Source organism: Candoia aspera, chromosome 12, assembly GCF_035149785.1.
Source record: "Candoia aspera isolate rCanAsp1 chromosome 12, rCanAsp1.hap2, whole genome shotgun sequence".
NCBI classification, from domain to species: Eukaryota; Metazoa; Chordata; class Lepidosauria; order Squamata; family Boidae; genus Candoia; species Candoia aspera.
In genome coordinates this window covers 16,432,131-16,444,168 of record NC_086164.1, presented here as the reverse complement: position 1 = coordinate 16,444,168, position 12,038 = coordinate 16,432,131, and the positions used below count along the sequence as shown (strand labels likewise).

At 47.0% G+C, this 12,038-nt stretch overlaps 1 protein-coding gene across 3 annotated transcripts in view; it reads right to left on the bottom strand.

The window, feature by feature from the left end:
* Window positions 1–10,420, bottom strand: part of COL4A5 (collagen type IV alpha 5 chain) — a 669,904-nt gene extending 659,484 nt beyond the window's left edge. Inside the window, exon 1 of one of the 3 annotated variants that reach the window (XM_063313536.1) lies at window positions 10,272–10,420. In XM_063313536.1, coding sequence (XP_063169606.1) covers window positions 10,272–10,349 — 78 coding nt within the window. In that variant the 5' untranslated portion in view covers window positions 10,350–10,420. The remainder of the gene's footprint in view (window positions 1–10,271) is intronic. The other 2 variants (XM_063313535.1, XM_063313533.1) reach the window with 2 other exon arrangements.
* Between the last annotated feature and the right edge of the window lie 1,618 nt (window positions 10,421–12,038).

Genomic DNA, 12,038 nt, shown 5'->3' with positions numbered 1-12,038 from the left:
TGGGAAAGCCACAACTGACTGGATTCCCAAATACATAAATCCAGAGTTATAAACTACAACACCTGAATTCATAACATGATGAATTAAGACCAAGCAAGCCCTGTTGCACTAAACTCCACTATGGGTTAGGGCAATGGGTGTGAATCTGCCACTGGAAGCAATGTTAAGAGGACTAGCAGAACAGGACATAATAAGAACAGGTGTCCAAGGAATAAAAGTGTGGAGAAGCTATGAAGGATGAGAAGCTGTGAAGTGCATACAGGCAGTTCTTGTTTAGCGACCACAATTGGGACTGGCAACTTGGTCATTAAGTGAAGTGGTTGCTAAGTGAAACCGCAACTCTGCTTATGGTCTTACTTCAGTCTTCCTTTGCTTTACAGTCCTGTGAAGGTCATAAATGCAAGAATTGGTCGTCGAGTTACTTTTTCATCACCGTTGTACCTGTGAACAGTTGCTAAACAAGGCAGTTGCTAAACGAGGACTACCTGCAAGGCACAGGCACATGGCAAAGAGCCCAACTGGCCAACCCAGCAGTATCCTTTGAACCAGCAAGCTAAATTCCCCAATTCAAGAGGTGCCCTAGGAAGCAACCCAGCTGCTTGAACTGGTAAGAAAGAGTCCCCCCCCCCTTGAACTGGCTGAATTTCCCCACCCCAGGCAAGATATTTACAGTCTCACAGGAAATGGCAAGCTCAAAATCAACTCACCTCCCTTTTAATTTTTTTTTAAACCATCCCCTTGGACATGTTGCTGAATGCCAGCCTAGATAGGCCACAGCACCATCGCACCCTTTACCAAGGATGCTGAGGGTACAAAAGGACCCCATTGCTATCTATGGGACAGAATGCACCTTGACTGGTGCCAGAGCTGAAGCCCACAAAGGACAAAGGCATTGAGATTAGCAAGCTCGGCGTAACGGCCTTTTTCTACCCTAAGTTGGCATGATTTTAGTTCAGTTCCTATCTTAAGTGCTTGGCTGAAAAAGCCATTCTGCTTTATGGCAAGAGAATAAGCTGGAAACTTTGCCTCAAGAGATCAGCCTCCTGCAGTTTTTTCCACATAAATGTACGTCACCTCCCAAGTCATGGGGGAAGGAAAGTAGGGAGGGGTAGAAAAAGGCTGCAGATGAGAATTTTGTATTCCTTTTTCTCATGTCCTGCTTGACCCAGGGCGAAAAGCCCAGTTGGCCAACCCAACAGTACCCCTCAAACCACCAAGATTTCCCAAGTTTTGGTCTTGGCTATGGATCTAAACTTTCTAAGATTATGAGTACAGTACACCAAGTTCCTACTGCCCGAGTCTAAAAATACTGCCCAAAAGTGTATCTCATTTTTAAAGTGCTTCTGGATCATGAATTGTAATCAAACCTAATTTACAGTTACAGGATTTCAGTGAAAACCTGCAGAGACAACTGTCAGAATGTCCATTATCTGTGCAATAAAAATACCTCCTCTGTTAAGATTTTTGCCAAACATCACAAGTGATTGAGAGACTTGATTTTCAGAACAGAGATTTCCACATTTAAGGATGGCCCACCACAGTGGCCCTTTATCTTTGGCCATTACAGTGAGCCCCAAGAGCTCCTCCATGGAATCATAGAGTGATAGCAGCCTGGAAGTAGCTAAGGTATCTTGGACTGTCATCAATTACTCTTCGGATTATGCCCAGAAATAAATTGATAAGAGCTGCAGAAGGAGAGCTGTGTTTGTCTAGGGTAGCCAAACCTCAGGAGCTGTCTGCTAGCAACTTTTCAGCAACATGACTGCCCTTTCTCAGTGCCTGGGGGCTGTGGGGGTCTGGATGGGGAACAACAGGCTTCAACTGAACCCTGGTAAGACGGAGTGGCTGTGGATTGATGGTGCCTCATCTTCCGGGAAATTGTCATCCTTAGTTCTGGATGGGGTTGCACTGCCCCAGACAGACTCAGTGCATAATCTGGGGGTTCTCCTGGACTCACGACTCCTGCTCAAAGAGCAGGTGGCAGTCATGGCCAGGAGGGCCTTTGCGCAACTTCGGGTTGGGTGCCAGTTATGCCCGTTCCTGGATCAAGAAGCCCTCTGAACAGTCACTCATGCCCTGGTTATCTCCCATATAGACTACTGCAATGCGCTCGACATGGGGCTACCCTTGAAGAGTATCCGGAAGCTTCAGCTGGTCCAGAATGCAGCCGCGTGGGTCATTTTTGGTGCCCCTAGGTCAGCACATATAACACCCTTGCTGCACGAGCTGCACTGGGTGCCAGTTTGCTTCCAGGTCCAATTCAAGGTGTTGGTTATCACCTGTAAAGCCCTACATGGCACGGGGCCAGGTTACCTGAGGGACCGTCTCATCCCCATTACATCGGCCCGCCCCACCCGATCATCCAGAGATGGCATATTACGGACCCCATCCATAAGAGAATTCCATCTGGCGGGATCCAGGAGGCGGGCCTTCTCTGCAGCAGCTCCCGCCTTCTGGAACATCTTGCCCCCGGAGGTAAGGCAGGCCCCTTCACTCCTGCCCTTCACCCCATTCTTGGGGGTGGCTCGCACCCTGGAGTTCCTCCCACCAGCTTGGATTTTATATTTATTTACTGTATTTTATAATAACTGTTTTTATGAGATTTTAATGTTTATATTTCGTGCTTGTTTTTATTGTAAACCGCCCAGAGTCCCTCTTTTGGGGGAGATGGGCGGTGGCTAAATTTGACTGATAGATAGATAAATAAATAAATAAAACGTATTTCATTAAAAGGTGCATTTCAAGAAAGCTTGTTAGTAAGAGTGCAACCCTTGCTGGACAGTTGTGATTCGGTCTTATAAGCAAACATTTCCCGTACCACCACCCCCTCCACACCCCTGTATTCTAAAGCGACTCAGTTTCCAAAGGCTCTTCAAATGATTTTCGCTGACACTATAGGAGAGATGTTTGTGAGTTTACATTATTGCTATAAAGAAGAGCATACGTGTGTCTGGCACTATTTATCTGCCCTGGCTTCCCATACTTAAATTCAACGCCAAGGAGAGGATTCAGGAAGGATCTCTGACAGCTGTGCATTTTTTTAAAAAGCCCTTAAATTAAATATGACACCAATGGTAGTAAATGAAAGTCTGGTCCGCCAGGCTGGGTTCCTATATTTTACTAAGCTATAATTTGTTAAACCATGGTTTGTTGGATAAACCACAGTTAGTTGGATTCATGTAACAAACTAAGCCATAGCTCACTGATAACGAATCATAAGGCTGGGTCCACACAACAAAATACATGAAAGCTAAGTAAACTCGCATGATGGCTCAGTGCAATGTGGAAACCAATTGATGAAGGCCTTCACCCCCCAATATGGACATAGCCAGAAAGTCAAGAAGTATTAGAGATTCCAAAACAATTAAAGAAGACAAATATGAAGACAGCAACTTTATTTTGAACATACAAAGTAGCTGCTGTAGTAGAAAAAAGGGGACACCAAAAAACTTCAATAACTTCAGGAGAGATGCCCAAGGAACACAGTAATAGAGGGAATAGGACAGCAGAATTGGGGTGGAGAGAATTAAGAGTACAGTATTTGTTCCACATCCTCTCTTGTGAAGGAAGATGAAAAATTCTAGTCAATTTCCTATTTGTAATATGCTTAAAAAACAAAATTACTTTTGCCCAAGTACTTACAAACTGCTTTATGGCAACTGCTATACAGTGTAGCAAACGGCAAAAGCTATATCAGAAAGCTTTAAATAACAGGAAGTTTAAACCAGTGTTTCTCAAGCTTGGCAGTTTTAAGTTGTGTGGACTTCAACTCCCAGCATGCTGGCTGGGGAATTCTGGCAGCTGAAGTCCACACATCTTCAAGCTGCCAAGTTTAACTAACCAACACAAGTTATTTGCAATCTTTGTTTCACCCAACTGTGAAAGCTGTCTGAATTCCATTTCTGGATTTTTAAATTTGTCCACTGAACAGAGTTCTGTGCAAATAAGAGGGTTACTTTTAAAACAAAGTGGGGAGTGGAGCCCTGAAGAAGACAGCATAGGAGTCTGCAAATCCCATTTAAAGTGTTAGACAACCAATCAGTTAGACATGGAAAAGCAACCATTGACTTAAAGTATGTATGTTTAAATCCCAGAAATGTTAAGTTGTAAAATGCCAGGGAAAAGAGGAACCTCCTAGCTGGTGCTGAAAAGACAGCACAGTGGGCATCAGGCAAAACATTTTGGGGACATTACTCCAAAAGATGGTGCAACTCTTAAGAAACCATCCTTCTTTGTAAAAACCTGCCCAACTCCATTAGCTGGAGGCATCCAGGGGAAGATCTAATCTTAAAAGTGTTGTCAATTTTGCATCCTTTACAGTCTCCCTCCCTTTTTTCAGTTCTGATCTTTTGGACAACATTTCCATTTTCTGAAGACAACATTCTCTTCCCTGGTAGCTTTCTGAAGGCTTTCTCTGCAGGCTTTCTGAGGAATGGGACTGGGAGTTTCAGAAGGAACTGGGTTGGTGGGGGAGGGAGAGACTGAGTAGGACTCCATTGACAGCTTCTCTGGAAGGGTCAGCCTTGTTGGCCAAATGCAGAAGCCTTACCATCCACATCCGACCTGCTGAGGGAGGTTCTCACACCAGAAATAGAGGACTGTTCTCTTTCAAGCAAAACATTTGGCATTCCTGGTTGAAAAGAGCATCAAGATAACATCTTGTTAAAGGAATGTGAATCATTTCTCAAGCAGGACAGAATGTGATCCATAATGCCTTACACTCAAGGAGAAGTGTTCATCTTTAAGAACCACAAAGTTTAGATGCCTCTCTGTTCAGTAGCATTGAAAGTGGTGCTAAACTCAAAGTTGCAGATTTAGGAAGGGGGCAGAGAAATGTGTTGCTTTTGGACCAGACCACCTCACATTGTCTGAAGTCATAGATTGCACCAAACCACAATGTTGTCTGTGGCTTAGCACCTAGAGTGAATCCAGCCAGGTATGGCTCATTCAACAAATAATAGTCAACAAAAGGTTGACCTAGTTTGATGGGCAAAACTAGTCATTGTGACAATTGGGGATCAGAAACAGTATGAGTCAGAACCAACCAAGACCAAGGTCAGCTCCTACACACTCAAGAGATATTCAGAATTACTTTGACTCCAGTTTAAGGGGGCATATCTAATTCAAGGGCGCCGATGTTTTCTTTAAGAGAGATCCTCCTAAACTGAGTTTATTGCTGTGAAAAACAGGTTATCATTCCAGTTTTATCCCTCTAAATAGCCCAGGTGAATTTTCAGGCTCCATTTGACCTAAACTCTTAAGTCTTGTTTCTACACATGTGCACAGAGATTCCTTTCCAATTTTCCTCTCCTCCAGCTGAAGTTCAGTTTGCAGAAATCTGGACAGGGCCTCTTACTTGGGACAACTCAAATTCCTGGCATGCACGCTTCCATTTTATTTTCTAGCATTTTTAGATGTCTGCCATCTGTCTTTTATTGTGGTATAAGAGCCCTGATTGAAGAGCTGGACATAAATATTGCGCTTCAATTTATATGGGAATATAACCCCACCCTGTTGGCATTCCAGAGGGTCATCAAGACCTATTCTCCTAGGCCTTGTGTTGAGTGGCTGGAACCCCCCTGCTGTACATTAGATATTGGTGGAACATTTTAGGGGAATCTATCAGGATCATCATCTTGTTCTTTTTTTTTCTTCTCTTCTGGTCTGGCTTTGTTGTTTCTTATTATATTGTTTTTCTATTGTCTGGTGTATCATGAGCCAGTCAGAATAATTTGGAGTCGAGCAGCATTAAATTGAACCGAATAAATAAATAACCAACCAACCAACCAACCAACTCCCTCTTTGGCTGTTGCTGATAACAACACTATCTGATTTGCAGCAAAATATTATCATGGATAGTGTTCCTACTGAGAACCTCAGCCAATGAGCCATGCCACTTTTTGGGTTATTCTGTTGAATCACCCCATCCCAACAAAACTCTCAGCACTCCCTAATCCCTAAAGGTGCTCAGTATTTGTTGGGTGGGTGTTTCCTACTTTGTGTCGCAAAGATCTACACTTCAAAAATGAATCCACTCTATAGGACTGCTGATGCTTGCTCACCTATGGACAAAAACAGAGCAATCCTACCTCTCAGTCTCATCTCTCACTCTTTTTAATAGTCCACATTTGAATCAAGTCCACAATTTTGCAAGAGAATGCAACAGGAGGATAAAACCTGTGCACATTTTTATGCAACATTATGTCAGACACCATAAACCATTGCTAATGCAGGTAAGGTAAATTGGTTTATTGTAACCACAGTTCATAACAATGTAGTTGCTAACAGAGTATATAATTGAGTTTACAGACATCAAAAACTGAATATTCTTAAACTTTATAAACACTCCAGGCAAAAAACTGTTGGAGCCTCAGTGCCTAAATAGATGGTTCCTTTTTATGGCATTGAGAACACAAGAACTTTTGGATGCAGTGTTGTTTAAGACATTCATGGTTTCCTAGGGGGACTTGCAAAAATTCTTGTCCCTAGGATATACCCCTTACCCAGGAGATGGATCTCATTGTTAAGCTCCAAAATGCCTTCCTCCAGCCTTCTTCAACTTGGGCAGCCTCTACCTGTGTAGTCTTCAAATCCCAGGGTTCTCTGCAATGGCCATATTGGCTGGAGAATTCTGGGAATTTAAATCTAGAGAGCCCTCAGATTCAGGAAGGCTTCCTTTGTCCCCCTGAAGCACCTAGCTTGGACCTTTAACAAGGGGATTCCTAGCTTAAAAACAAGCCCTTTTCGCAAAGCTTGAAGGAAAGCCACATTTCCACTGGCCCAAGAGATCCACAAGATGTGTATAGCAAGTGCAGGATGTCCTCCCAAAGTGGGTGGGGCCAGGAACTAAAGTGGGCCTACTGGTGGTGGGGAATAATTGTAGGAGTGAAATGCTGTAAGTCTCTACAAGGCTTAATGTCCTATTTTGCCCCCTCCTAAAATAAATAAATACACAAATCTCTGCCAGGTCACTGAGGCTCTCAGATCCACAAAAGAAATGCTGGTGGGCTACATGGGGTCTGCAAATCAATACACAGCCCCAGCAGAACTGAAGAGAAACAGCTTCAGACTGTTTCTTTCATAGGCTTGCAGAGAGCTTGGCAGTGGGGGAGAAACAGATCCCAGCTCTTCTAAACGCATCCTTGCTTTCGCCTTAAGTGCAAATTTGCAGACACCCATCCTGAAACATCTGACTAATCAGGGGACTCCCCATCATCACCTTCTCTATTTCTGGACCATCACAAACCAGAACCAGGCCCTCTACGTGTGCAAAATTTGGGATGAATCAGATTCCTACTAATACTATCATAGCCTGAAGGGGAATGTGAGTCATAAGTCATAACCTAACGCAGGAGCACCCAACTTTTGCGGGGCAGAAGCCACACCTGGCCTTTGATCAGCACGCCATGAGTGGAGGGTGGTACAGGGGCAAAACCTGAATTTAAGTAGAATCAAATGTCAACCAAGTGAATACTTTGGCTCTTTTGTCATGCATGCAACTATTTTTCTCTTGGTTGCATTCAGCACTGGAAGTTGGTAATAACTTAAGGAAGGCCTCCTGAGGATACAGCCAAGGTTTCTGGGAGCCTGATGCAGCCTGAGAAATCCAGATTCTGCCTTCTTCCTTTCAACTATCCTACAGAGCATCAATACCCATACAGAGTATGAAATTTATTAAAAGCAAGTGATCTGGTTTATGCGCAGCAACGTCCCTCAATCTTATGGACAAACACGCTCCCACTCAATTTTGCACCGAGTTCCCAATTTCAAATATTGGTGACCCACAGCAATGTGACTCATTCTTGCTGTTTAACAGCACACTGGGATGCCCAAGCAGGTGTTACAAACCAGCTGACACAAAAAAAGTGGAAGAAAAAGAAATCAAGGTTAATGTACAGTTTACGTACAGATTCCTTACTTCTTATCTATCGCTAGGAATTTACACCTCCCGTATTATGCACTCAAATGTATGCAGATTAGATATTTATACAAAGAATGAGTTAATTTCATCCTTACCCACACCCCGTCCCAAATCAGGGGAACTACAGTCCAGAGCAGAGGCCAAACTGAATTGAGTTGTTTGCCAGCAGCCCCACATTTTACTTTTATTACGAGTCAAAGGCCCACTGAACTTAATGAGATTGACTTCTGAACTAACAGGCACCAAGCCAGTTACTGCACTGGATGGAAAACTCCATGCAGGGGATGAAGTACTATGGAATAATATACCCCACAGTTTAGTTATCCTTCAGCAAAGGAGTTTCTGTAAAGTCCCAGAAAACATTAAAGCAGTTGTGTTTGAACAGAATTAAAAATAGTTCATCGGAAGTGACTGAACGAATAAACAACAACATCTGTCTACAGCCAACAAATATATATTGTTTTGGTAACATGTAAGAAAAGGGACAAATATCTTCATCACAAATGACAATCCCAAGTTTATACCCAGGGCCTAAGTGTGGAACAGAAAAAAAAAAGTAAATTGCGAACGGTTTAAGGAGGAACGAAGCATCGTCAAAGCATCTCAGTCTGTGCTCCCATCTACGAAATAGCACAGAACATAAAATGACTAATTTCTCATTAACGTCATTAGATACTAGGGGAAAGGTGCAAGACAAATATCTGGCTGTTTTCATTCCTGAAAATAATAATAATAACAATACTGTTCACTACAGATATTGGACCAAAAGTGATTTCAAGCGCACATAACTGCAATCTATCCCACCACTCTTCTTTCCGTAACGACCATGGTAATTAAATGCTACCTTAAAAGGAGAGATAGTATTAGTTAATATTACATATTATTTCAAGGGGGGCTGTTAATAAATTACTGCTAGACCCAAGGAGAAAATGACTATTTTGACAAGTTCCATGCAAAGGAAAAGAGGAACACAGTTAAGGGGGTGGGGGAGGAGAGATAAACAGCTGGTGAAGTGCACACTTGGTAGGTTCAAAGGGGTCACACATTATTTTATAACCCACCCCGACCCCAAGCTTAGGCCATCACAGCACTAATGTCCATTGATGTTGGTTAGTGTCATCAGTTGGTTGAAAACAGAAGACACACATTTGCCAACATATAAGGATCCAGTTCAATTTCACTCCACTTTCTACCCCTAACTTCTGGATTCACTTTGATCAGGTATGAGAAAGTGGAAAAGAAGGATACGGCCAATTGGAGATGGGGAGCGGGGGGGGGGGGAGGTGCCACATTTAGTTTTAATGCCCATCCCTTCCTCTCAACACCCTGAACGGACTTTTCCAGTGTTTTCACTGTCCAGCAGCACTTTGCATTGGAAGGAAGATCCATTTGTGCAGAATGGACAGTCCCCCCCCCACAAACACACACATAGCAAAGCAATACATACAGCATCTGAGAAGGGAGGGGTAGCAGCTTCAAATCCAGGGCTGACCATTGCCGAATTGCCCCCCCCCCCTTTAAGGCCAGCATCCCAGCAGACAGAATCCTCTTCTCACAGAAGTGGATCTCACCTTAAGACGCTCCCCCCAACAACTGAGGGAAAGGGGTTCAGATCGGAGGGCTGAGAGGGAGCTCAAATCCTCACCAGCCTGAGCTGGATCGGCAAGGCAGGGCCACTCTCCCCCAAGTGCGGCTCCTCGGCCACCTCCGCCCCCCCCCCCCGGTTCACTTTCACATAATAAAACGGACACTTCGGGAGGGTAGCCATAAATCTGCACAGAAGGGAGTTAGACAAAACTTCACATGCCTTTGTTTGATAACGACATTCCCCGGAGAGAGGGCTGGAGGGAGAAAGAGAGAGGGAACAGATAAGGGGGCAGCCCTGATGCAGCCACCTGAAGGAGCCATTTAATCTTGTGGGGGAGCAGCCCCCCCCCACCTCTCAGCCGTCCTTCTCGGCTCCCCACGCCACTCAACTTCAGTCGGTGCGTGTTACGAAACTGGGAGTCGCGGGGTCCCTACTTCTCAATCTCTCCTGCGCCCCCGCCCGGCTTTTTCACTTCCCAGGACCCCGCACGGGCGCGAGGCTGGATCCGACCCGTTCCCGCGCCCCCTCCCCTTTCCCAGCCTTCCTTGCACCCGCTCGCCCGAGAGCCTATTTTTAAAACCAACTTTGCCAAACTTTTCCCGAGGTCCCCAGCCCGTCACTTGGGAGCCGCCGGAGGCGAAAGCCGAGGCTTGCTCTCGTCCGCCCCCAGCCCCAACCCCACCCGGGCGGCTTGGGCTCGCCTTGCTGTGCCCCCTCCCCGCTCTCCGCCCCGGGTGCATCCGAAGGGAGCCGAGCACCCACCGCAGCCTGGGCTTCCCAAGCGCCGAGTCCCAGGGCGAGCAGCAAGAGGAGGCGGCGGGCGCCCGGGCGCAGCTTCATTCTCCTCCTCCAGGATCCCGCAGCCTCGCCGGAGCTGACCCAGCCTTCGCCCACCCCCAAAAAAAAGAAAAAAGGAAAAAAAGAAGAGGATCAGGTGGGCAAGGACTGGGCAGGGCTGGGCCGGGCGAAGCGGCTCTGGCGCCCGCCTCCGCGCCCGCCTCCTTTCCCGGCGCGGCGCTCGTCTTCGCTCGGGCGCGCATTCGCAGGCTCGGCCTCCGCGCGCCCCTCTCCGGGGACTACTTTGCCTGCCTCTGGCCGCCGCTCGGCCGCGATTCATGCGCCGCCCTCCCTCCCTCCCTCCCTGCGCGGCCGGCGGATGGGATCTGTAGTCCGCGCGGGCTGAATGGGAGGTGGAGCTGCCTGTTTTCCAGTGAGGCTCGGAAATCCGCTTTGAAGTCCAAGTAGAGGAGGAGAAAAACGTTTCTTTTTCCTCCCCTCTCTCTCGCGCGGTGGCTTCGCGGCGCGGACCCCTGGTTTGTTTCGTCCGGGCTTGGCGAATAAGCTGCCATGCCAACGGGGTTAGTGCATTTAATTGGGAGTGGGCGATGCAGATAGAAGAGTTTTACGCGGACCTTTGGGGCTCGGCAGGCCTTCTGGCCACTGGGGCTTGATCCGCAAACACACAGGCCGTACATTAGCGTGTTCTATAAAGTCAACCCGGCTTAGTTCCTTTTGGGAAAGTTACGCTCCAGCAGGAGATTCAGAGGAGAACGTGCTGGGGGAACAGAAGAGAGTAGATTTGCTGCGCAGAGATCTGCTCAGATGAGAAAGGGATCAGTCCCCACCCCCAGCAGTTGCACTCCCCCTCCGGCTGTGTTCCGACGACCGGGTGCCCGTGCTTAAGTAAGCCAAGGCTAAGGGTGGCTCGCTTCGTTAACTGCACCACCTGAGCTGGGTTCCCGCAACCCCCGTTTGTGGATTAGCGTTTCGTGCGAACAGAGTTTATGGCTACTTAAGGAAGGAAACCCCGGGAGAATTGGCACCCTCACTTCAGTGCTCCGGTCCCACGTTTGGCGGCCCGCTCCTTACGAGTCAGCCACACCCCTCTTGGGTTCTTGCCCCCTTTCGCTTACACGGCCTTTCTCGGGAGTAAGGCAGCGGCCCCTTTCCCCCCTCCGCATCTTTTTCCCTACTCCGCGAGCAACTAAGAGCTTTCCTACAACCGGCGGGGTGAGCCGGGGGCGAGTGTCAACCCCACGGCGAGCCACGCAACAAGGACTCCGGAATAACTGTGTGTAAATCATAGTAGTAGCAATTCATAGTAGGGAGAGGAAAAGGGGGTTACTGCGGGTAACTCGTGGCTGAATTGGGGGGGGGCTCCTGCATTGATCGATTTCTAGCTCTGTTTACTCCGAAGTAAGCCGTTCTTCGTTCAGTGCCGACGGGCCTCCCGTTCGGGAAAAGCGTTCGGAACCGTACTCACCCGGCTGTAAACCCAGGTGACCCAGAGTTAGACACGTGTCGTTTTGCACGTGATCACAAGCCCGTCTTACAGAAGGATCCGGTCCGGAGCAAGCCCATCTAACTTCAGTTCGAGTTTCCCCAAGGGGAACTTTTAAGGTCTTTGCAGCCTCCGAACGCGGGGACTCAGCGCCAAAGAACTGGGGGACACCCCAAGAGTGTTTCTCGAGCGCTCCGCTTTGGTGGGTCTTGCCCGCTTCCACAGCTAAATATATTCCGATGACCTGA